Genomic DNA, 22,518 nt, shown 5'->3' on the forward strand with positions numbered 1-22,518 from the left:
CAATTCTACATCAAGACACTGTGCTGTGTGTATGCATTTGTGAAAAAAAATCAGGGATGTAAAAGCAGTGTTTAGTGTACACTGATATTGAAAAACATGTTTGCTCACTGACAGATTCCATGCAATGTTAACATTTCAAAATGCAAAGAATCTGGTTTTGAAATGTATGGAATCTCTGAGTGCCCTAGCTGAGTTTTTCTAGTTTAGTAGTGTTACTTGTCCACTAATTGTTTGCCCCTCAAACAACCGAGTATGTGATTTTATCAACTATATTTCTACGATGACAACATTTTTTCATTTCTGTTCATGTTAAGACCGATAATTGTCATTACACAGCAAGAATTAATCAAGTTTGTAGTTTGAAAAGCCAAAATTTGAATATATTATTTTGAATATTGGTGTACATTTAAAATATTAGCATACTAGTGGTGTATTTTGTTTCAGTACACAGGAAATAGTACTATCCCCTGTCTAAACCAGATGCAAGCAGGCATTAACAAGACAAAACATAGGCCATATATTGGTATTCATAATCATGTAGTAAATAATGACAACAATCTTTATGTTGTTGATATAAATCATCAAATCCTTAAAAACACCAACTGCAAGGATTTTGGTCTGAATGTAAAAGGTCCGGGGGTTTAACAATCAATCTATCAATAAATCAATTCACAAATACTGATAAATAAATAAATAAATAAATATGCTGCATTAGAGTTTAGAGATCACCAGCTGTCTTGTTAAAACATATGTGAATCACACTAACTGGTACAGAAAAGGTCATTCAACATTTTATTTTAAGCTAAAAAATTCTTCACAAGTGCCAAAATTAATTCTCATCAGTTTTCTTTATTTTGTCAGCACACAATAGGCTATATTTATCAGTAAAAGGAGAACTCACACTTAAAAATAGTCTCTACCAGGCATTAATGATTCAGAAACTCTCAGCAGTGAGTATCTGTGTCCATTATGAGCACAGCTCAGTTACCATCACACAGTGCCGTTTCCAGAGAGGAGCCTGGGACTCCCTGAGGGTCCGTGTTGATCTCCGGCTCCGGGTATCGCCGACAGATGGCGCATCTCTCACAATCTGTATTGACTCCGCTGAAAAATCAAAAGTAACACTCTGTGTCTGCGGCCTGAAAGCCAGACAGCGAGTGTGCCACTGCTGTTTTATTAAACACAGCAGGGTGCAATATCACATCAACACCCATAAGCACCCTGTGGAGCCAACAGCAGGCTCATGTCTGACAGAGAGCGACGCCCCTGTCATCCTGCCCTCATCAGCACCACCCTCATATCCCAGCACAGAACTCCGTCAAGTCAGACAAACACAGACCTAACGAGACAGGAAGTTTATGCCCTTTAATTGAATAAATAAAAACGTACACATCACAAAACAATGGTATTATAAATAAACTATTTAAAATATTTCATTTAGGGCTGTAGCCAACAGTTATTTTTATTTCAGTTAATCAGTTGATTCTTTTTCAATGTGAAAACAACCCCACTGTTGTTCATTGAATATTCAATTTAAAATGGCATTAAACAGACAAATATCACAAATCTGCATGTTGGAAGCTGCATCCAGCAAATGGTTGGTATTTTAATTTTAAGTATAACATGAAGTTAATCAAAATATATGTTCAATCAGCAAAAGAGAATTAAATCTCCCAACCTGAAATTCAGTTGTGTTCTTTGTGTTACTTATGTGTTAACTAGAACTTCAGATAAATTTTCTTCTTTAAATTCACATTATGCTCTAAATCCTATTAGAACTAAAAAATAAATAAATCTGGTAGTATCCTAAGCCTTACCCTAATTCTTATTTTGAAAGCAACAGCCGGAAGTCCTGGTCCACACACCGGCTGCCTTGACACAGGTCCAGTCTTGCAGGCTCCTTTCCCTCAGGATGACTGGGAGTGACGCAGGGCGCACGGAAAAACCGGGGCTTGAGGGGAAGGACAGGGAGAACAGGCGGTGATGCGGGGAGGACTGTAGCTTTAATCCCACAGGTTCAAGCCCGATGCACGGCCTTCCTGTCTGCACAGAGGACATGAGAGTCACTTATATGCAGGCTTTCCTTTGAGACATCATAATAAGCAGTCATCACCTCATCCTTGGGGCGGATCAGCTTGGATACACTCCCAGGTAAGGCTTCATCGTGCCTTGTCTGACTGTTACTACATATTACTACAGTGGTTTCGTTAGTAGGTGGGCTTATTAACCAAATCTATTAGAAATAAATGTGAAAATGCATTGTCTTTGGTGGATAATTTTTTCAGCAATTATCGTCTGTGTGATGGTTTCTTTTGCCGTAGCCAGTTCCTTAAGCTGTACAGTCACGATCTCTTACTACTGTGATTCAGAAATTCAAAATCTGCTCCTAATTAATAACACGAGACTTGTCTCTCTTTAGGTAGCATTGGCCCCCGTGTCTGCACATGGGAAAGTAGCCTAGTCATTCAATTTTCCTTCTGACCAACACCAAGTTGTAAGTCGCATTCAGTGGGAGGACATTTGGACCCCTCTCTCCGTCATTTTAGCAAGTCTCCATCATGAACTACCTACGCCGTCGACTCTCGGACAGCAATTTCATGTCCAACCTGCCCAATGGCTACATGACCGATCTCCAACGCCCCGACCCTCCGCAGCAAAGCCCCGCAGTGTCGCCCGGGCCGCCGGAGAGGCGCCAATCCACCAGCCAGCAGCAGTCTGGTGGAGGTGGAGGCTCTGGGTTCTTCTCGTCCATCTCCAACGCTGTCAAACAGACCACAGCTGCTGCGGCTGCGACCTTATCCGAGGCAGCGGACCGCGCAGGAGTCTCCAGCAGTGCCAAGATCCTCCTGGTTATCGATGACCAGCAAACCGACTGGTAAGAGCAGTGCGCATTGCCAACGCAGGCGCCTCGTCTAGACAGAAACGTGTGCCAGACCGTGGGTTGCGGTGGCCCAACATCTAGAAGGCCATATGATTCACCCAGCGCCGTGAGACACATCACGTGTAACATCCTGGGCTTCTTGCTCAGATCAGAAACACCTTTGCAGATCAGATTTCGCACGTTGTGTCATGGCAAAGGCGAAACAGACTGAAGGCAGGGGAGCCATTTTCATTTGACGATCGGCGATTGCTTGTGACAACCTAATCCCGCATTCCTGTCATGAAAATGCTTCAAATTGTGCCAGCGCAAGTGGGTATGGGGCCGGTGCCACCGTGATGATGCAGATATTTTCAAATCGAGGGCACATTTAGCACAAGAATACCTACACCACGACAGCCAAGCCTCTTCACCAGTGCACGTTATGCATGCTTATTAGAGCTTTGTGCACAAGTCAGAGGTGATAAAACACTGCACCCTCGTCTCAAAATGACACCTTAGGTGATAATAAACTAAGCAGATCTTTGCATCATCACAGCAAAACCCTTCCTTCCCACAGCATAGGGCAAATAGTTTTCCAACTCTGACACAAAAGGCAGAGGTGGATAATTATACTCGAAAACTGGTTGGATTTAAACTGCAAGGCCCTGTATTTGTGTCCTTACATCAAACTCACATCTCCTTATGCACTGTGCAGATTAAAACAATGTCACATAGGCTACTTAATTTAGTTTTATGCATTTCCAGCAGCTACAGTAATAACAGTACTCAGCATACTGCCATGAACAGAGTAGTTTCAAAGGAAAGTAGGATTTTGTTCCACTGGTGTCAGCTTATTTTGTGTATTTGACATCAGGTTTTCTCTGGCCAGGAAATATACTGAGAATTTTGAAACGCTCTGCAGATGCTGGAGAAATGTCAGCTGTCAATCACAGGAGAAATGTACAAAATTTCAAATTCATGTTTTTTTCTCTGAATCCAAACAACAACTTGATTCCTTGTTTTACATTCAGGGTGAAGGTCTTCAGAGGAAGAAAGATCCATGGTGAATTTGACATTAAAGTAGAACAGGTAGGATTCACATGTATTTTTTTTTTTGCTTTGTTCTGTATTCAGTATTCTTCTTTAAGGAACAGGAAACTTGTGGGGGGAAAAAAGAAACCAGCGCTGCTTCTCTGAGCCTTGGAACCAGACTGTGAGCTTCAGTTGGAGGGATGTTGCATCATTCTTTCATAAGACATTACTATTTCGTATTTTGTTGATGGATAACACTGTCTCTGATCTATTTATGTAAAGACCCGGCAACTGAAACAGGCATGGTGGATTGTTCAGTCTCTGAAGATGAAGGCTTTGCCATTGGCATTATTATAGGATGAATTGATTGTATTTATCGCTGGTCATCATTGCCTCTAAAAGTATAGGTAGCCATAAATTTTCCATGGAAAATGTACCCCTGCACCTAATATGCATTCTCTGTCTTCACTTTGATCCTAGTTTGGTTTCACGTCTTTATTTTCTGAGGTAGTGTGATCTTTAAATCACTTGGCATTGAGTCACCTTGTTTGGAAACGCTTTCTAATTTGGCCACTTGCATTTTAAGGTGCACTGATCAACAGCTGGCTTGATGGCGTAAAATTAGCCATGGCCTCTTCGGTATCCAGCACAATTCGAGGTGTTACTGTGGTTATAGAGTCCTTAAAATGATAAATGTCCCAGTTTACTGATGAGTGAGTATTGATTGATTAGTGAGACTGGGTGTCGCAATCCCTGATGTTTCTGCAATACAATTGACTTGAGTGGGCCTGGAGAGTGGACTGCTGTAATCAGTCCCACACTGAAGTGCACTCTCTTGACATGTAAAATATATTTTATTTGGGAGATGCCTCCACAGTCAGTCTGAGGGATTCAGACTTTTAATTGTAATCTCTTATAAAGGTAAATGAGTTGTTTGTGTAGCCTAACAACTGAGAAATAATCACTTTGTAAACTATGAATAGCAATCTGTAGTCTTATCAGAATATTTATTGATACACTCAGTGACTATTAATGCTGTAATCCACCCAGCAGCACCTTAAGAGCAGATCCTTACACTTCATGTTGCACTGGGGTTTTCATTATTTCCCCTGTGGCCACAGGAAGAACACACTTCAGATAAAGTCTGCTGTCTTATAACTGCACCCTGTTCGACCAGGCTCATGTAGCAATAGTCATTCACTGCCCTCCAGCTCTGATTGTGATCACTGTGATTTTTATGGTGTTGGAGACTGAACTTGTTTTTGTCCTTTCAGGCAGAATTCTCTGAAATCAATCTTGTGGCAAATGCCACAGGCACCTACAATGTGGACATGGACGCAATCAGGAATGGACATAAGGTTACAAAGTAAGTTCTCTGTAAAATTTCCAAAAAGTTTATTTGCTGTTGCTGCTTGTGAGGTACAATCTGGATTAATGTTGAAAACAGTTTGTCTTGTACAATGCCGTTTAATATTTTGCTAATGTCATCTGTTCCAGATCTTTCAAGCCAGACTTTGTGCTGATCAGACAACATGCTTTCAGCATGGACAAGAATGGAGACCACCGGAACATAGTGATTGGACTGCAGTACGCTGGACTGCCAAGTGTTAACTCTTTGCACTCTGTCTATAATTTTTGTGACAAACCATGGGTGGTAAGTATTTTTTAAATAAAGAATTTAATCACATTACACATTGAATTCAGCTGCATGCACACATTAAGCAGCATCTTGAACCTTTGTTTCTGTCTCAGTTTGCTCAGATGTCTAGACTCTACAAGCAACTGGGCCCAGAGGAGTTCCCACTGATTGAGCAGGTTTACTATCCAAACCACAAGGAAATGGTGAGTTCTGTGCCATCTGCTCTCCTCCTCTCCCTCCTCCCCCTTTCCACTTGCTCTGATGGGTATGTCTTCATGGTAAACAACCCCTTAAAGAGACACGTACACACACAGACACACACAGACAGGTCATCCCTCTGTACCAGTCAGATGTTAGGAGAGTAATTTACTTGCATGTCAATAATCCATCTCATGTAGCAGCTGAGACCAATCTAATTTTCAGGGGAGTGTCTTGTTGTTTTTGTTCCGGGTAGAGGCAGAGTTTTGGATCCTTTGTGAGCCGAGTCAGTGTCAGTACAGTTAAACTGAGACTGTTGCTGCAGAGCAGTCATCTCCACCCCTGCAGTCACAGGCTGACAGTACTGGGCTGGTTTTCAAGACATCAATGTGAATCAGAATTTTCCTGCAATAACAGAGGAGGGTGCTACTGTATGTGTCACTTCCATTTGATTGAACCATGGTACCATGATTAAGTTCACTTATGAGAAATCTCAGTATGGGATACTGATCTTGTTACAGATTACCTCCCCTCGGTTCCCTGTTGTGGTAAAGATGGGCCACGCTCACTCAGGAATGGGAAAGGTAGGTTGGAAAATAGCTGGAGGGCTCAAATGTTTACTCATTTCAATATGAATGCCATGTTTTTGGGACAAATACGAGCCCTGCATTTTATATCTTGACTCCAGGTGAAAGTGGACAATCAATATGATTTTCAAGATATTGCCAGCGTCGTGGCATTGACCAAGACTTACGCCACATCTGAGCCTTTTATTGATGCAAAATATGATGTCCGCATCCAGAAGATCGGTAACAATTACAAGGCTTACATGTGAGTGAAATTAGGATTCTTCTCTCATCACTTCTCTGCATTTCATTCCGTCAGATGTACTTACAACAACTTCTACCAAAGATCCAACAGACTGGGATGTCATGGCAGATGTAGTAAAAATAAATTTTTATTCTAATTGACAGGAGAACATCAATTTCTGGCAACTGGAAAACCAACACCGGCTCATCTATGCTTGAGCAGGTGGCCATGTCAGACAAGTAAGAGCACATAAATGCAGATGAGATGAAATTGTTAATTATATAATGTCTCACTGCACATTTATAGCTCTGTTAAACACGTTATTGCAGGTACAGAATGTGGGTGGACTCTTGTGCTGACATCTTTGGAGGGTTGGATATCTGTGCTGTGGAGGCTCTACATGGTAAAGATGGCAAGGACTACATTATAGAGGTACTAGAAAGCAATATGATGATATAAAGAGAATATGTGTCTGTGATCATAAGCAAAATCCAATAAAATCCATCATGTTTATTTATTTATTTTAATTAAAGGTTGATGACTGTTCGATGCCACTGATTGGGGACCAGCAGGATGATGATCGTGTTCAGATTGCAGAACTGGTGGTCTCTAAGATGAACCAGACTGTTCTACGCACTTCAAGCTCTTCCACAGTCCGTGCCACAGCAGGACAGCCAGCACAGGTGCTCAAACCACAGATACTCTGTACTCTTACTTGAGTAATCTCCCACCTTTTTTTTTTTTTTAATTTCCCCCACTGTTATTAGTGATATATGTCCAGTCTGTTTTTCTATTGGGTGCACATTTACATACGTGGTCTCTCAGAACATCCTCTTTTAACAGAGCATACATAAACAAAGCACAAAAGTGCAGTCGGAACAGTAGACATAAACATTTTTATAGTAACAATAAAATGACCATAACGATGGTGTACTGTATATACCACATACAGATTTAGGGTAATGTCTGAAAATAGATGTGTATGTTTGATTGGATCAATACTGAGCATCTCAGTCTAACAGTATTTTATATTCAGGTGCAGGGAGTGAGCATATTTATTGGTAATATAACTAAGAGACAAGACAAAAAAAATGTAATGGGCCTAGCACTGATCCCTGGGGCACTCTTGACTTAATAGAGTAGAGAGATCTGAGATGGTCAGATATCACCAGTGTGACAATGGACCAGAAGGGCCAGGAGTCAGACATCCTGTGCTGGCATCATTTACCGCTCCTGCAATGTTCTACAGGTTGGAATATAATTTTCTTTTACGTTAGGCTTTCTAGATGTCCTGCATCTCATGGCAGAACATTTTTCTGAACATATTAAGACCAAAGCAAAAAGATTTTTTTCATTTTATTCTCTGAATATGATTTTCTGGTTTCATAAATATTTACCCTTTTAACCCCTGTGTGTTTTGTAGAAAGCGGTATCTCCTCAGCCTGTCTCTCAGCCAAGAGTACCACAGGCTCAACAGCGCCCCTCACCTCAAGGTAAGAACTGGACTGCTTTGCCATAACAAAAAACTGAGTTAAATGAAACCAGGATCATTTTTCTTTATTTCCAAGTCTAGGGAGGGATATTTGGAAAGTATTTGGGTGTTATTGCTGCTTTTGTTTTTCTCCTGTAGGTGGTCCTCAGCAAAGTCCCCCATCTCAGCAGCGCCCACAGCCTCAAGGCCAACCCCCTGTACAGGCCCAGCAATCTGCTGCCAGCCCTCCTACAGGTGACCCCAGTGCCCAGGCTAAGGCTAGCCAAGGACCTGCAGCCCAGCCACGGCCATCGGGTCAGGGAGCTTCTCCAGGCCAGAGGCCTGCTTCTGGCCAGGGCTCTCCTCAGCGAAGCCAGGGAGGTTCACCACAAGCTCAGAGGCAACAGTCTGTTTCCCAGAAACCTTCAGGCCAACCCCAGCAGCAGAGACCTGCCCAGCCCCCTAGGCAGCAGTCACAGGGGGGGGCACAGCAACAGAGGGCACCCGGCCAGCAAGGTCGTCCCGGAGCGCCCACCACCCAGCAGCCCCGACCTGCCGCTCAAGGCCAGGGGGCCCCAGGAGGACGGCCCCCACTGCAGCAAAAGCCTCAGCCCCCACAGAAGCCAAGTCAGGACAACCCAGCTATGGGTGGCTCTCCTCAACTAAAGTAAGTATCTGTGTATGATAAATGACTTGGGATCAGTTTCCTCTCATTTTTCATAAGCTGAACCTTACAGCTGACCCAAACAGAAGATCCTCTCTTACTTTTTGCCTGCAGTGAGATATGCATGCTACATGGGGAAATCTGTTCATTCCCTTACCTGAATGTGCATGATGTATCAATTCTTACATTTTCGGTTCTTCAGCAGTAGTTTCACAGAACACATTACAGATTGTCTGGAGAGACTGTGATACATTAGAACAGCAACAAGCAGAAGTTGGCTTGTAGTTGTTCCTAAACATAATGAATCTATCACATCTCCCACAATCCATGTTTTGGGACACAGGTGACCAGATTCTCTATATCCTTCTTTCAGCGCGTTATCATAGTAGCAGGCATGATTTAAAATGCTGATAAACTTTAAAGTTATTTTTTGAGAAACTCGTAATTTAATATCAATCTTTTTTTTTTTTTTTAATAAATGCATATGTTATACACACACATTCATACACATACACACACATTGGTCTTTCTATAGTTGAGCACACTTACTGACATAATGCATTCCCTGGCCCCTTACCCTAACTGTAACCATCGCAAATAAATGTTTAACCCGAACTGTAACCTAAAGCTAATTCTAACTTTAACCTTAAAACTAAGTCTTAACCATCAAACAGCTCTTTGAAGGTGTGAGGACCAGCCAACATGTCCTCACAATGATGGAATTTGTCCGTACAGCCATAGAAAGACACTGTACACTGTCAAATATTCTGTTATTTGAAAATCACACAATATTTCATTTGTTGTTGCGTATATAATCAGAAAAATCACCTGATGAAAAATGCAAAACTGTACAGATTTGTGTTGCATTGTATAAATGCATGATTTTTATTCTGCTTTTATCTTAGTTTTAAATACTAATACTATATAGGTTTTCATGGATAAATGACACATCATCCTGATTTTGGATTATATCAATGAGGTTACATTTAATGTCCTATTGAAGTAAAAACCTAAAACACTTGCCATCAGTCCCTGAAAAAAAAAACATGCACTACTTTTGCATCCAGAAAAGTCATTCACTATTCATATCATATCAAAGCTAACTTGAAATGATAAGGTAATACTGAATGACTGTACGGAAGGAATGCGCTTTTACCATCTTTTACCGAGCCTTTTCTCTCCTGTCTTTCTCTCTCTCTGTCTTGCTGTTCACCAATCTTTTCATTCCATGGGTTTGCTGCATGACTTTAATAGCCTTTCCCTCTCCTCTATTGCCATTTTCCTCTCTTTATAGCAAATCCCAGTCTCTTACCAATACCTTCAACATTCCAGAAACCCCAGCGCCACGAGCCAGCCTTAGCCAGGATGAGGTGAAGGCAGAAACCATACGCAATCTACGCAAATCTTTTGCCAGTCTCTTCTCAGACTGAGACGGCATAAACCCCCCAGCCACCCCCCCCCCCCCACCCCCACCCCTCCTCCTACTGACAGAAAAATGGACAGGCAAACTGAAGGACAGATCCCCCCCCCCCCAACGAACAAGGACCAACAGGATGCCGTCTCCAGTTCATGTACATTGACCCTGATATGAAAATGTACACACTTGACATGCACTGCCTAAACAGTTCAAATCTTTTAAAATCAACAAAAAGTAGAATACACAGTAAATTTAGGCACTGATGTCTGAAACATTCCTTGCCTTGCCTCAAGCTTAAGTAAGTCATCTACTCATCGTGTCACACAAACAGTGAGCACACATGCCTGCTCACACACACACACACACATGCACCACACAGAAGCCTGTATATGCATGAGCACACACACAAAAATAAGGAGCAAAATAACACAATATTGCTTCCACTCGTTTGTTGGTGCCGTAAGGTCATTGTGATCTTTATGTTTGAACTTTGGTTGGCTTGCCAACCAGCCCAATGAATTAAGGGACTGTACGAAAATTAATGGGGTGGGGAGGGGCGCTGAAGCTTGTATTTTATTTCCTAAAAAAGCAAGGCCCTCCCCAGTGTTTATTCAATATCTCATATCTAATAATGATATATTTATGGCAAACATAATAAAAGAGTGAAAATGCCATCACTCTCTATTTTTGAATAAAGAGCTGTTAAATAAACTGTTATTAGAGCCACAAAACGAACGAGCAACAGCTCTGTGCTGAAGGGCTTGTGCACTGCAATAGTTTCACCCCACCCATATCCTCTGATTATGGTTAAATGCATCTCCAGGGTACATATCAAAACCATTTTTTTGAAGTGACCATGTCATATCTTTTATATAAATAATCACACAAATATAGAGTATGTAATGAATCAGTTATGTGGAGTAAGAAAAAAAGGGAACCCTCCCCAGCTCTCTCATAAAAAAGTCTAACCACCCTCCCTTTAGCAGAAATAAAAATGATAAAACCCTCCCCCTTTTCTGACCTCCTCCGCCCCGATCATTTTTGTACAGTCCCTAACCCAGCACAGCTGCACACGTAGATTGTCCAGTGTTAGCTAATGCTAGATCTGTTCGAGCTGTTGACCGCTCATGGTGATGTCTTAGCTGCATGTTAACAGGAGGCAGTGGTTGAGTTTTCCAACCCCTGACATTGGCGCTTGTAACTGTGTCGTCACATGTAGTTGAATTAGTTAGTAAAGTAGCCTTGTAGTTGTTGTGAGTATGTTGTTGCTGCCACTTCTTCCTGTTTTTTGTCACACGAGAAAAAAAAGAAACAAACAAAAAAAAAACAATAACCCAAATGCTCTCCACCTTCAAAGCATGCCTTACACAGACAAGAACGTCAGATCAAATGGAGCTGTCTCAGGGATGTCCAGTTGATTGTGACACTTGTGTGTAGGTGAGGGTCTTCCATTACAGTTTCATTGGGGTTGTTTACCAGTAATGAAGGAAAAGCATGCATTTTAATGAGGCAGAATGTTTTTTATGATTTCAAACACATTTGCACACAAGAGTATACTGCAACATTATACTTGAACACAGTGACACAGACTGATGTATGAGGTCTATAGTTTCAGGTTTATTCATCTGCCACTTGACAAAGCAACAGCTCACTGCTCCCACTCTGGGGTGCTGCCGTGTCTGTGACAGGTGCGGATAGGCTGGGTTGGCAACTGTTCAGGTACATTTAGTGAAAAAATTGGTTATTTCCAGTTTCATTTTATATTCCCTTGATTTCAAAGCAATGTAATGAGAAAAAAAAAACTTATGACTGTAATCCTGTAATTTAATGGATTATTTCAGGTTTATTTTAGGGTTAGTCAGATTAGTCGGTGCATTGTGATTTTGCACTGAAGTAACTCCAAAACCTGAGTCTGTATCATAGGGCGCAGCAGAGTTTCTGTTTCAATAAAGGCTCCTCTGTTCTCAATGGGCTCATAGTCTGTCAGAAGAGGCCATACTCCAAAGCATACTCAGCCAAGGAATGTTATATATTTACAGTTCATCTCTATTCAATAAAGAAAGTAAAGTAATATGAAGTATAGCAATGTCAACTGTGGGATGCACCTCTGCAGAAGATTTAGCACTTCCTGTCACCCTGTCTCTGCACTGACAACCCTGTCTTTGATCACAACTCCGAAAATCCGAGCTGTTACTGAAAATCGCCTCTGATTCCAGCCACTAAAAATGTCTTCCAGAAGGAGTGCTTTCCACTTGAATGTCGATGTAGTATGGCAATATCAAGCTTTTTAGAGAAGACCCATTAGCCAGAGGAATAGAGGAGTCCCGGTTCCCCTGCAGATCCTTCATTATGCCTGTGTTTATCAGCCTATTTGTGTAGCCACAGTGACCCCTTGTGCTCAATGGTGCATAAATGTGTGAATGTTGTTCTGTAACTGGTGAAACCAAATAGATGTGTTGTACAGAGCTCTGAGTGATGCAGATTGTCACCTTTATGCCCTGCTGCTATTTGTGCTTGTTGATATGTGTGTCTCTAAACTTTTTAGCTTTTTATTTTCCAAAAATTTGTGCATTTTTGTTTCAGTTATCTTGTACATGCTTTTACGAGGCAAGACTATGTGGGGCTTGTAAGTTTATGCATTAGTGGTTATGGTTATCGTGGCACAGATTACTGCCAGGAGAATCGGTAAGAGCAGGCTCGTGTAATTGTTACACTGAGTGTGTAATTTGTGAAAATGAGCCATCATAATTAGCATGGATGGTTAACTGTCATTCTGTCACTCAGAGGCCTCTTGGCCATATTGAGACATAGCATTTGCTGTGGCACCTCCTGAGACTGACGAGACAAGCTGTGACAGCATTGCAAAGAGGTAGTTTAATGTATCTATGTTTTTATATTCACAGATGTTTTCTTTTTAAAGGTTTATATTATTTATGGTGGACATATTTGACTGTGAATGTAAATTCTTTTTGTTACAGTTTTATTGTTTTCTAAATGCATTGTATAATCATTGTGAAAAGATGAAATCCTTACAAATTTGAACTGATTGTCAGTCGATGCCTGCCAGATTTAAAAACCATAAATGTGAGTGCAAAAATCAAAAAGCTGAGGTTTTTGTTAATCAAAAAAATAAGATAATACATAATGTAAATCATGGTGGATTATTGAATTAAATGTAAAAAAAATATTTGATGTTATATGCAATGTAGCTATATTATGTGAAAAATGAGTATGTTCTTAAAACATGCACATGTCTAATAAAGTCTATGATCAGCAATGACTTTTATTTGCTATTGTTGACTCATTATCCAGTAAGTAACACAGAGGCTTTGGGGGTTCAAAGTTGAATAACGTTTTTTTTTTTTTTTTTTTGTTCATTTTCCATGTTGAGGGTCTAAAGAGTCCAGATCATTCATCTACTTCAAAAAATCTGAATTTCTTTGACCCACATTAAACAGATAGGATTAGTAGTAATATGTTGCATGTCTGGTGCTTGTGTCTCTGTGTCTAACACTGACTGTTTTATTATTAGGTGATTATGCTTTAGTAGTATGAGCATATCTAAAAAAAATGTCAGATCAGGGAAGGGATGTATCTGGGGCTCTTCCCATTTCCATGCAAACTTTTTTAATGCAACAGAACGTTGTGAAACTGACTGAATGCATGTTGCTAACGGTGAACTGGGCACACTTGTTTTTCACAGTAATTCCAAAGCAGGCGCACGAATGTGACCACAAGGTGGTGTGGGCCTGCAGTCAGACTACTGTAGCCTTCACTTCTACACAAGATTAACCAGGGTTATATAATTCATTTCACAGTAGTGAAATGAGCACACCATTCTATGTTTCTGTGTGTTTGAACAAAACTATTCCATTACTTTTCACTGTATTATATAAATTCGGGGAACGCTTTTGTCCCAAGTGGATTACAATATGTGCGTTGACATTTCACAAGAACAAGGGCTACTTATCATCACAAAACTGGAAGTGCATCCCTGTCAAACAAACAAGCCAAAGCATGTTCAGTGCTTAGGATTTTATGCATTCATTTATTTTCAAAATGAGAGTTAAGAATATTGATGGCTATTCAGCAATTATTACATTATAACACTTGTTATGTTGGTGCTGTGGCAGAGTTTTATTGGAGTTTTTTTTTTCTTCTGCTGTGTTATGAAAAGCAAAGAGGTCTCATTTTCATTGTCTTCTGAGACTTAAATCTTAATTACACCATTTTCAGCCACAGTCACACAGAAAACACAAATACCAATGTGTGTATAATCCTATTAAATAAAACCAGTCTGGGACATGTGAACAAATGGCTCCCTGAATACCGCTCTTCATAGTTTAGTTTATTATTTTCTCCTTAGAATAATTGCCTAATTCATGGTGTTTGAGGAAAAACACATGTATTGTGTTCCAGTATCTTTAGGACGTTCATTAGGGCTGCAAATCTGAATGCAGCAGCTGCAGCTGAGAGAGGCCAGTAGTATTATATACACCCCTCATTCAAAAGAATGACTCTGTTTCATTGCCTTGTTTTGTACAAATCAATGACTGCATCTAGAAACAAATTCGTTAAAACAGAGCTATTTTACTTTCCCTCATCCAGCTGTAAAATGACTTGCTCTGCCTAAATATTTTGGCCGGTAGGCTTTATGCAGTGTGGGAAATGGTTCAATTTTAATCACCAAATGGATCAATTTCTTTTTGCCTTGAAAGTTTTCACTGCAGACAAAAGTGTCTGGAGTGCAAAATCCAATTTCCAGGCAGGATGTTATATAGCGGCTCGCTCATGAAAGGTCAGTGTGGTTTTTAAAGCTCTGTCTGCTTGCTTGCATTTCTTATCAAGCTGCCCAGCGGGCCATACTGTTCTCTCTTGACAGATCTGGGTTTGGTTTGCAGTTAAGATGCTCATCTGATCAGGAAAGATGTGATTTCATGCTGAACGTGTTCAGGCAGATAATGGCACTCTTCTTTTTTTGGCATCGAATATTTGTAAGTCAGCCTCATTCACACATAACACTTCACATTTGAAGGCTACGCTAGCAAAGGAAAGACTTCAGTATCTTGGGAGAAGACAACAGGCTGTTACTGGACAGAGTTTATCACTGTCTGGCAAACTAAACCGTCCATTCACTGCAAAGCAACAGACACTGATCTTTTCCAACCACAGTCATACACATGAGATGTTGTGTAATCAGCCTGATACAACTTTCATGACTTTGCAGGTCACAAATAAAGAATTCAAGGGTATTGCCAGCAATAGTCTCGTTCTGTTACGGACAGGGAGAAGACAAAAAAGGGAGGGGCACTCACGACTTCTTCTCTGAGCCAGGATATTTCTAGAGTTGACCCATTTAAACAGCCTGGAGAATCTGCGAGCACAGGTGCATCTGGATGGCTGCAACTGCCAACCAGAATGCGTAATTACATACATTAAGACGCTATTAAATCGCAAATTGAGGCAAGTGTCAAAACTGATTAGCACATGTAATTTGATGGGGGGGGACGTGCAAACTACACAGAATTTGAATGGGAAAAATTCCAGGCACTGGAGGGGGGTGGGGGGTGGGATCCAAATCATATTTGTTTCATTAATTTCATATACTTAAACAGAAAACATATAAACAAGTGTTGTCAGTAATTCTTTTATGGAGGAAAAAGGAAAGCTAATGTCAGTGCACAATTCAGTTTCATTCAGCAATCACATGGTAGTGTTTGAATGGGGAACAGTGGCTGCTATAATCATTATACATGGCCTACAGCCTTGCACAATTAGTGCAACTCTGTACTGCTTTGCATTGTGCTTCTGCGGGATGGAGGGTGAATGATATCCATATTTAGAAGGAGCTCATTGATTCTTCCTAAGCAGGGCACAAAAGATTTGTTGTCTGTCCAGTCTTGAATAGCGGGACCTTGATGACAGCCCTGCATTATAAAACCTCCTGCTGACCTCAATCAGTGTTTGAAACTCTGAGCCAGAGCCGTTTGCTCCAAATGTAATATAACAGCATTCTGCGTTCTATGTTGTTACATAACAATACAATGGTGACAGTGCACAACCACAAATAATTCACACCATCAGGAGCCGTCGGAAAGAAACTGCACCTACAGAGAGTCCCGTCTTTTAAATAAACACGCACACATGACTGATTCTTTAGCCAAAATGGCAGATGATGAAGGATGAGAGAGGAGTATGTAGTAAGGATTTAATTAAGCCTCACCATGGGATGTCTTACTGTGACTCCAGAGACCAGGACAGAGGAGTTTGTGTTTGCTCAGTGCAGCTGTGAATAATATCTACACTATTCTTACTTTGACCTACATGTACTGAGAGGAGGATCTGAGAATATGCCCACATGAGTGCAGGTCTTTCTTCTTATTACTTTCACCGTGAGGCTGCCAGAGGCGGGGGGGTTCTCCTTATGGTGAACCTTATGCTGACTTTAAATTGTCAATCTTGGCTGGAGATAATCTGGGACATGAGAGACATCTGCACTGTATGTTTCTGCTAAACATACACTCGATATGAGGCTGCACTGCTGAATCTTTCCTGCGGCGCATTTGCAGATTGTTGTAGCTTCACAAGCAATTTTCACCTCCCTTCTTCTTCTCCTGGTGACGTAGATTTTTATGGTCTCCATGGAAGACTCCCATCAGCACTTTACTTCATTCCCTTTGAAATCAATTCAGTCTCCTTTGCTCCTACTCAGTGTGTGTTACCATGGATACTGCTCCCAAATAGTTTGGCTCGTACATGAATTTGTTTATGAGTGTTACTTGGAGTGGATTGGAATGTTCTTTTTTTCTGCTGCCATAGTAAACATAATTTGCTAATTAAGCATGTGGATTTTTTAAATCAGTTTTTTAAGATCCTGTTCTACATTTTACTTTATTACTTATTCTATTCTACCAATTTAAAGATGCAGAGCGCTTCGACTGACCATGAAATCTCTTCCATTTTTTTTTACAACATATAGTATCTACATGAAGATGCTAACATGAGTGTTTCTAACTCTGGTTTACTTGGGAAAAGCCAAACAATCTGCTGGATATAATCTAGTCTGATCCACCGGGGATCAAAACCAGGCCAACGTGGATTCTTTCGTTCCCCGTTGAGCCAAAGGAGCATCCAAACACTTCACTTGACTGCTTCTAAATCCTCAAAAAAGCATGTGGTCTGAGTGATGTGTGCACTGTATGGACTGCTACAACTGTAAGTTATGTCTAGGGCAAGAAAGTTGGACGGAGAGGATAGAGTGATTTAATTTGTTGAGGACTTAATCAGGGTTGAGTTGGAATTAAGGAAAGACTGGGTGCATCCCCCACTGAGTTTACAGATTGACCGCCGCAGCACTTTACTTTCCCTGAATCCAGTGCATCTGAGCATCTACAAATTTCATGCGGGGCATGAGAAGGTTCCCGTAAGATCTCAAGGAACCACCCACGTTCAGACGTATGTCTATCTAAGAGGTCTAATTCTGGCTGTGTGAAATATTCACCACTGCAGGGATGGTAGACAACATCCCTCGCTTCCCCCGGGGATTTCTTATGACACAGTCAAGCTGAAATGTGTTTGCTTTTACATCTCTGTCTAATGTGTTTTCCTTGTTTCCTCTGACATATCATTACAGTCCAAAATAACAGAGGCTGAGACATGCTTTGTATTAGCCTGCCACACTGGCTATTTTTGGGCTGGACTTTGTAAGCAATGGGGCCTGGCGTGGGGCGCGCATCCCCACGTCTCTTATGTAATGCCCTCCGATGGGAACACAGAGATCAGAAAGAAAGTTTGTAGAGAGTCGCTTAATCTTACATAGAGTTAATTGGAGACAGCTGGAGAACTGAAGGTTGTTTACAGTGCCAGCATGAGTGGGGAACAGTGTAGGAACAAAGCAGAATGGCCAGATTCTTCCTTATGGCTCATTATGGCTGATATGTCAGAGCAGCATGAAAAGCTTGTTTCTGAGGCAGAGTGAGGTAGTGTTCTGCTTTAATGTTGTTACTTTGTGGTGGCATAAGCCTGATTGATCCCTGTCAGAGGGGCCTCTAATCAACAGAGAGCCATTGATTTCCTCTCCACAGAGCCTACGAGGTGCCTAAGACACCTGCTAGCAGCCAGCTGACAGACACTTATGCCTGCTAACCAACAGCTGACACAAACTGATGCCAATGCACTGTGCTGGAGAGAGTGAGTCACACATGCTCAGATAGATCCCACACTCAGGGATGCTGGATGCCGCACAATGTGAGATCCACTGTACTGTCATTCTGAATCATATCTAATACACATGGTATGTCACAGATGGAGTTTCAGTTAGCTGTGGGGTTTTGTAACCAGGATCTAGGCAAGTGTAGATAATGGCAAAATAAATAATAATAATAAAAAAAGCCCCAACAGGTCATCATCTACTGTGGTCATGCAGTGGAAAGCTGTCTTTCAACAAAATGAGCTCTGTCAAAGCTAAGTATCATTGTGATCTTCGGCCTGATCAGCACAGTTTGTCCGTAGTGATTTCTATCTGCTGTGAGAGTGCTTCAGTAAGCAGTTTTCCTGCGGCAGTCACATGCTCTGGGCTGGGGCTCACAGCCAGCTGTCCCCATCATCAATTCAGACAATGCAGGAGGCTGTGGCGAGGTGAGACTTCGGGGCAGATGTGTGTTGCACAGGGCAGACTAAGAAAGGCATAATGTAACTGATTTTCGACCTTACACAACTACAAACAATAAAGACCATATGCAAGCAAAAGAGAATTTTTCACTGTATCAAAATCATGAGGTATCAAGGAACTCCATGGATTTTTGGAGCATTTTTTAAGAGCCAATGTGAATGAATGTAAGAGTTCTCAGAGCAGATTTGATCGGTCTAAACACAACTCTAAGCCATACAGGTCAGGTTTTGATAAACAGTCCATCACACTACAGCTGCAAGTTTTCAAGCAGAAAAAAGACAAACATTTGCAGGTTTAAGCTCCTTATTTTTAAGCTCCCTAATTATATGATTTGATGCTTTTCTCTGTCACATGATAGTAAATTGAATGTCTTTCGGTTTTGAGTTGAAGAAAACAAGACATTTGAAGATGTCATATTAGTCTACAGGCAATTATAAACAGCATTTTTCACAATTTTTAATAAATTCATTGATGGAGAAAATACAGCAAGAGCCAAATTAATCGGTAATGTAAATAATCCATAATCTATAGCCTAAGATCATTCATCTACTCCCACCTCAAGTAAAAAACAAAAAAATTACAGTATGTTGGCACAAGACTGTTTTTCTCATCACCATGTCTAATGCATGTCCAATAGTGTAGGCAGAACACCAGCTGTGACCAGTCGAGTGTAGGAAAGGCCCAGTCCTGCGTGCAGCGTTTTTTTTTTTTTTTAATCTGTCTGCAAACTTTCTAAAAATGTAATTGTCAGATCTGCTTTGCCTCATGATGGAGAAAGCTGATTACAAAGCACCTTGCACTGCAGGATGACCCAACAACCAGCAGCTCTGCCGGAAATGCCCATGCAGTTGTCCTTAGGGCTCCATATTCAGAGATGAACGGAGAGACCGCATTGCTGCTCCGAGACTGAACACCCACCCACCCCAGCCCAGCCTCCTCCAACACACCCGACCACCCTGCCCCCCACCTTCCCTCCTCATAAAAACACGCACAACCACGCCTCCAGAGGCACGCGCACAAGCGCAGGCTCAGACACACCTCCTTCTTTCCCTCCATCACACACAAACACACACACATAGAGAGGCAGAGGCAAGTGTGAGAGCATCGCTGGCTGAAATAGACAACATGTAAGGCAGCGTGAAGGACGAGTGCTCGGCTCCGGGAGGTTTCACAGCAGGTGCGGTAAGGCTGAAGCTGCACCTCACGGAGAGATCAGGCTGCCTCACCATGTCCACCGCATCCGAGCAGCTCACTGGCGAGACGGTAAGGCCCATCATTCACTCCCGAAACCTTACATTTCCAAACTTGGCCGAACTCATCCTCCGCAGCTCTCGGCTCCCCGGCGGGCTCTGTCCTGATCTGAACCCGCTGCTTCTGTCTTTTTCCGCAAATGATGTCATTCCGGACTCAAAGGCATTAGGTCAGCCACAAAAGGATGGAGGGCCGTCCGTGCCGCAGCACCAAAATAAAAAAAAAAAAATAGGGGTGCCCAAGTAGTGCATTGGAGCAAGTATTTGGTAACGCTTCAAGGCTGAATGCGCCTCCGTATGGCCCCGTGGGGAGGTTTCAGGCCAATCCGCATCACATTTGTTATTGTCTGGAAATCCTTGCAAACGGCAGGAAAAAAAACAGTCCTCGAAGTTGTTTTAGTTGCAAATTGGTCTGCAAATGAATATGTTCCCGATTAGTAGCCCATTAGTAGACCGCATTTAGAACCGTAATCTCATACAACGCAAATGCATCACAGGAAAATGCAGCCTTTGGCTCCATGAATAAGCTATTATAGCAAGTCATACTGATGATAAGAGTTTTTTTTTTTTTTTCAGACAGATTTTTGCCCACAGTGTGCAACTCGAGGAGTGCTTCATGGTTTCTTTTCTGTGTGCTGTAGCCATGGAGACAGTATGTGGCATGTGGTTTTATACTTGTGCTACAAAGTGGAGTCTCTCTTTGGAAGAACAGCCTCAGACCATGAAGATGAATAGAGGAAAGAATGCATGCGTTCAATCAGTCCAAGCATCCTGTTCTAACCTCCAATTCCTAAACACAAATCTGTTAGGTGTCTCTAATCTTTGGTGCAAGATCAGAGTGATCAAACACTTGTGTAGAGGAAAAGCCATAATATTTCTACAGGGACTTAAAAGTGTGACTCTGGTGGTCAATAGTAATTGTAATTGCGACCTACCGAATTAAATCTGATATTTTATTAAGCTCTTGTGGCATTTATATTCTGTAGCATTCCCTGTGTGGTAACTTTGCAGTGCTGCTTGAACAGCATCCTTGCAAAGCAATTCACATCTACTTTAACAACATTATTTGATACAACTTAATGGGGAGCTGATAGATATTGTTCATATCTATTAATATATTAAAGCCACTGTTTGAGACAGATAGATTGTGGTAGGGAATTGCTCACTGAATAGTCATCCTATTCATTCTGCGCCTCATCAGGCCTGTTTTTTGTGCTGCATAATACAGTGAAGTCTTATTAAGGCCCTCCTTATCTTACTGACTGAAAGTAAGATTGATTTAGGATCGATCAGCTTTTTTCTTAGTTAGTTGCATAGTTTTAACATCATTTCTAAATTCATCACTAATAGCTTATGAATAATGCATTGCTTTCTGCTATATTGGCACAAATGACACAGAATTAGTCCCAGATTGTATTCATGCTATAATGACATTCAGACTTCATTTAGATGCTACTGACCATAGTCCCAGCAGTGATAGAGCAGCTGACATGTATGTATGTAACCTGTAGTTTTAGGAACGTCAGACTTTTGGAAAAACAGTAGTTTTTACAGGCTTTCTAATGCCAGGAAACTTTGGTTCAGCTACAATGCATTTCCTTTCTACCTTGTAACAAAATTGTTGAATTTTACATACCAAATCAATACCTAGAATATTTGAAATACATTGCTCTATAAAAGCTGTGCAGTGATTTTAATAGTATTTGCTTTATTGAAGTTAATGTAACTGGACAAATGCCATGATATATGCAAGGAAAAACTGATATGGTCTAAAAAATTGATTATTCTAAATTTAGGTGATCCATCAAAACAGTCACTTTTTAAATAAAAAAATGCTTGTGTTCAACTAGCTGTTTGTTTCTTTTTATTAAAAACAGTAAAATACAAACACACAGGTACCCTACAATATGACTTAGAACAAGAAATTCTAAGAAGCCAGGCAAAGCAGTGAATAACAGAGTAGGTTTGTCTGTCGAGGTTGATCGTGTGTGAACAGGCGTGATACTGAGGTGTGTTGTGGAGACATGACGGGGAGATGGCTGGTCAGTCCTCCCTCATCACGATGAACAGATGGTAACTCAGGGTTAGCTCGTGGAGGAGTGCCAACAAGAAAGCCCATGTGTGTGTCACATTAAAATCCATTGTTCGAATTAATGTTTTGTCCATGATATTCTTCGAAGACCTAAAAAAAAATCTTCTGGATGGATTTTAAGCAGAGATTGAGGGCAGTTGTCTGTATATTATTTATTAATGAAATGTGAATTATTCAAACAGTTGAAAACATAAATGGTTTGTTGCACTTAATTGTTTTTAAAAATGTAGATATTGTAATAGTCATCTGCAGAAACGCAAACACATTTTTCCTAGCAATTTTGCTTACAGTGAGCTTCCTAATGTGTAACTGGTTGTAGGTTACCTGATTTAATGGTAACCCAAAACATTCTGCAGTAATGCAGTATAATTACTTAAAAACTGTCTCAGATGAAAACAAAGACTTTTGTTAACA

The 22,518-nt window shown here is 41.1% G+C and overlaps 1 protein-coding gene across 2 annotated transcripts; it reads left to right on the plus strand.

Moving 5' to 3' along the window:
* Positions 1-2,558: 2,558 nt before the first annotated feature.
* syn1 (synapsin I) lies at positions 2,559-10,104 on the plus strand. 2 transcript variants are annotated; one of them, XM_041042478.1, is made up of 14 exons: positions 2,559-2,875; positions 3,892-3,949; positions 5,167-5,258; positions 5,390-5,546; positions 5,645-5,734; positions 6,251-6,313; positions 6,418-6,560; positions 6,704-6,778; positions 6,869-6,971; positions 7,073-7,198; positions 7,576-7,584; positions 7,963-8,032; positions 8,170-8,677; positions 9,969-10,104. In XM_041042478.1, exons 1-14 carry the CDS (start codon positions 2,559-2,561, stop codon positions 10,102-10,104), a joined length of 1,947 nt encoding a protein of 648 aa, XP_040898412.1. The 2 variants fall into 2 exon arrangements, with proteins under 2 accessions (XP_040898412.1, XP_040898411.1); XM_041042477.1 differs by lacking the exon at positions 7,576-7,584 and having other exon boundaries at positions 7,073-7,222.
* Positions 10,105-22,518: the final 12,414 nt, after the last annotated feature.

Source organism: Toxotes jaculatrix, chromosome 7, assembly GCF_017976425.1.
Source record: "Toxotes jaculatrix isolate fToxJac2 chromosome 7, fToxJac2.pri, whole genome shotgun sequence".
Lineage (NCBI taxonomy): Eukaryota > Metazoa > Chordata > Actinopteri > Toxotidae > Toxotes > Toxotes jaculatrix.

Coding starts and splice junctions, on each gene's coding strand:
- syn1 (XM_041042477.1), top strand. CDS start 2,559: ATGAACTACCTACGCCGTCGACTCTCGGACAGCAATTTCATGTCCAAC. Junction 6,561..6,703: donor AACAATTACAAGGCTTACAT/GTGAGTGAAATT, acceptor TCTAATTGACAG/GAGAACATCAATTTCTGGCA. Junction 6,779..6,868: donor CAGGTGGCCATGTCAGACAA/GTAAGAGCACAT, acceptor ACGTTATTGCAG/GTACAGAATGTGGGTGGACT.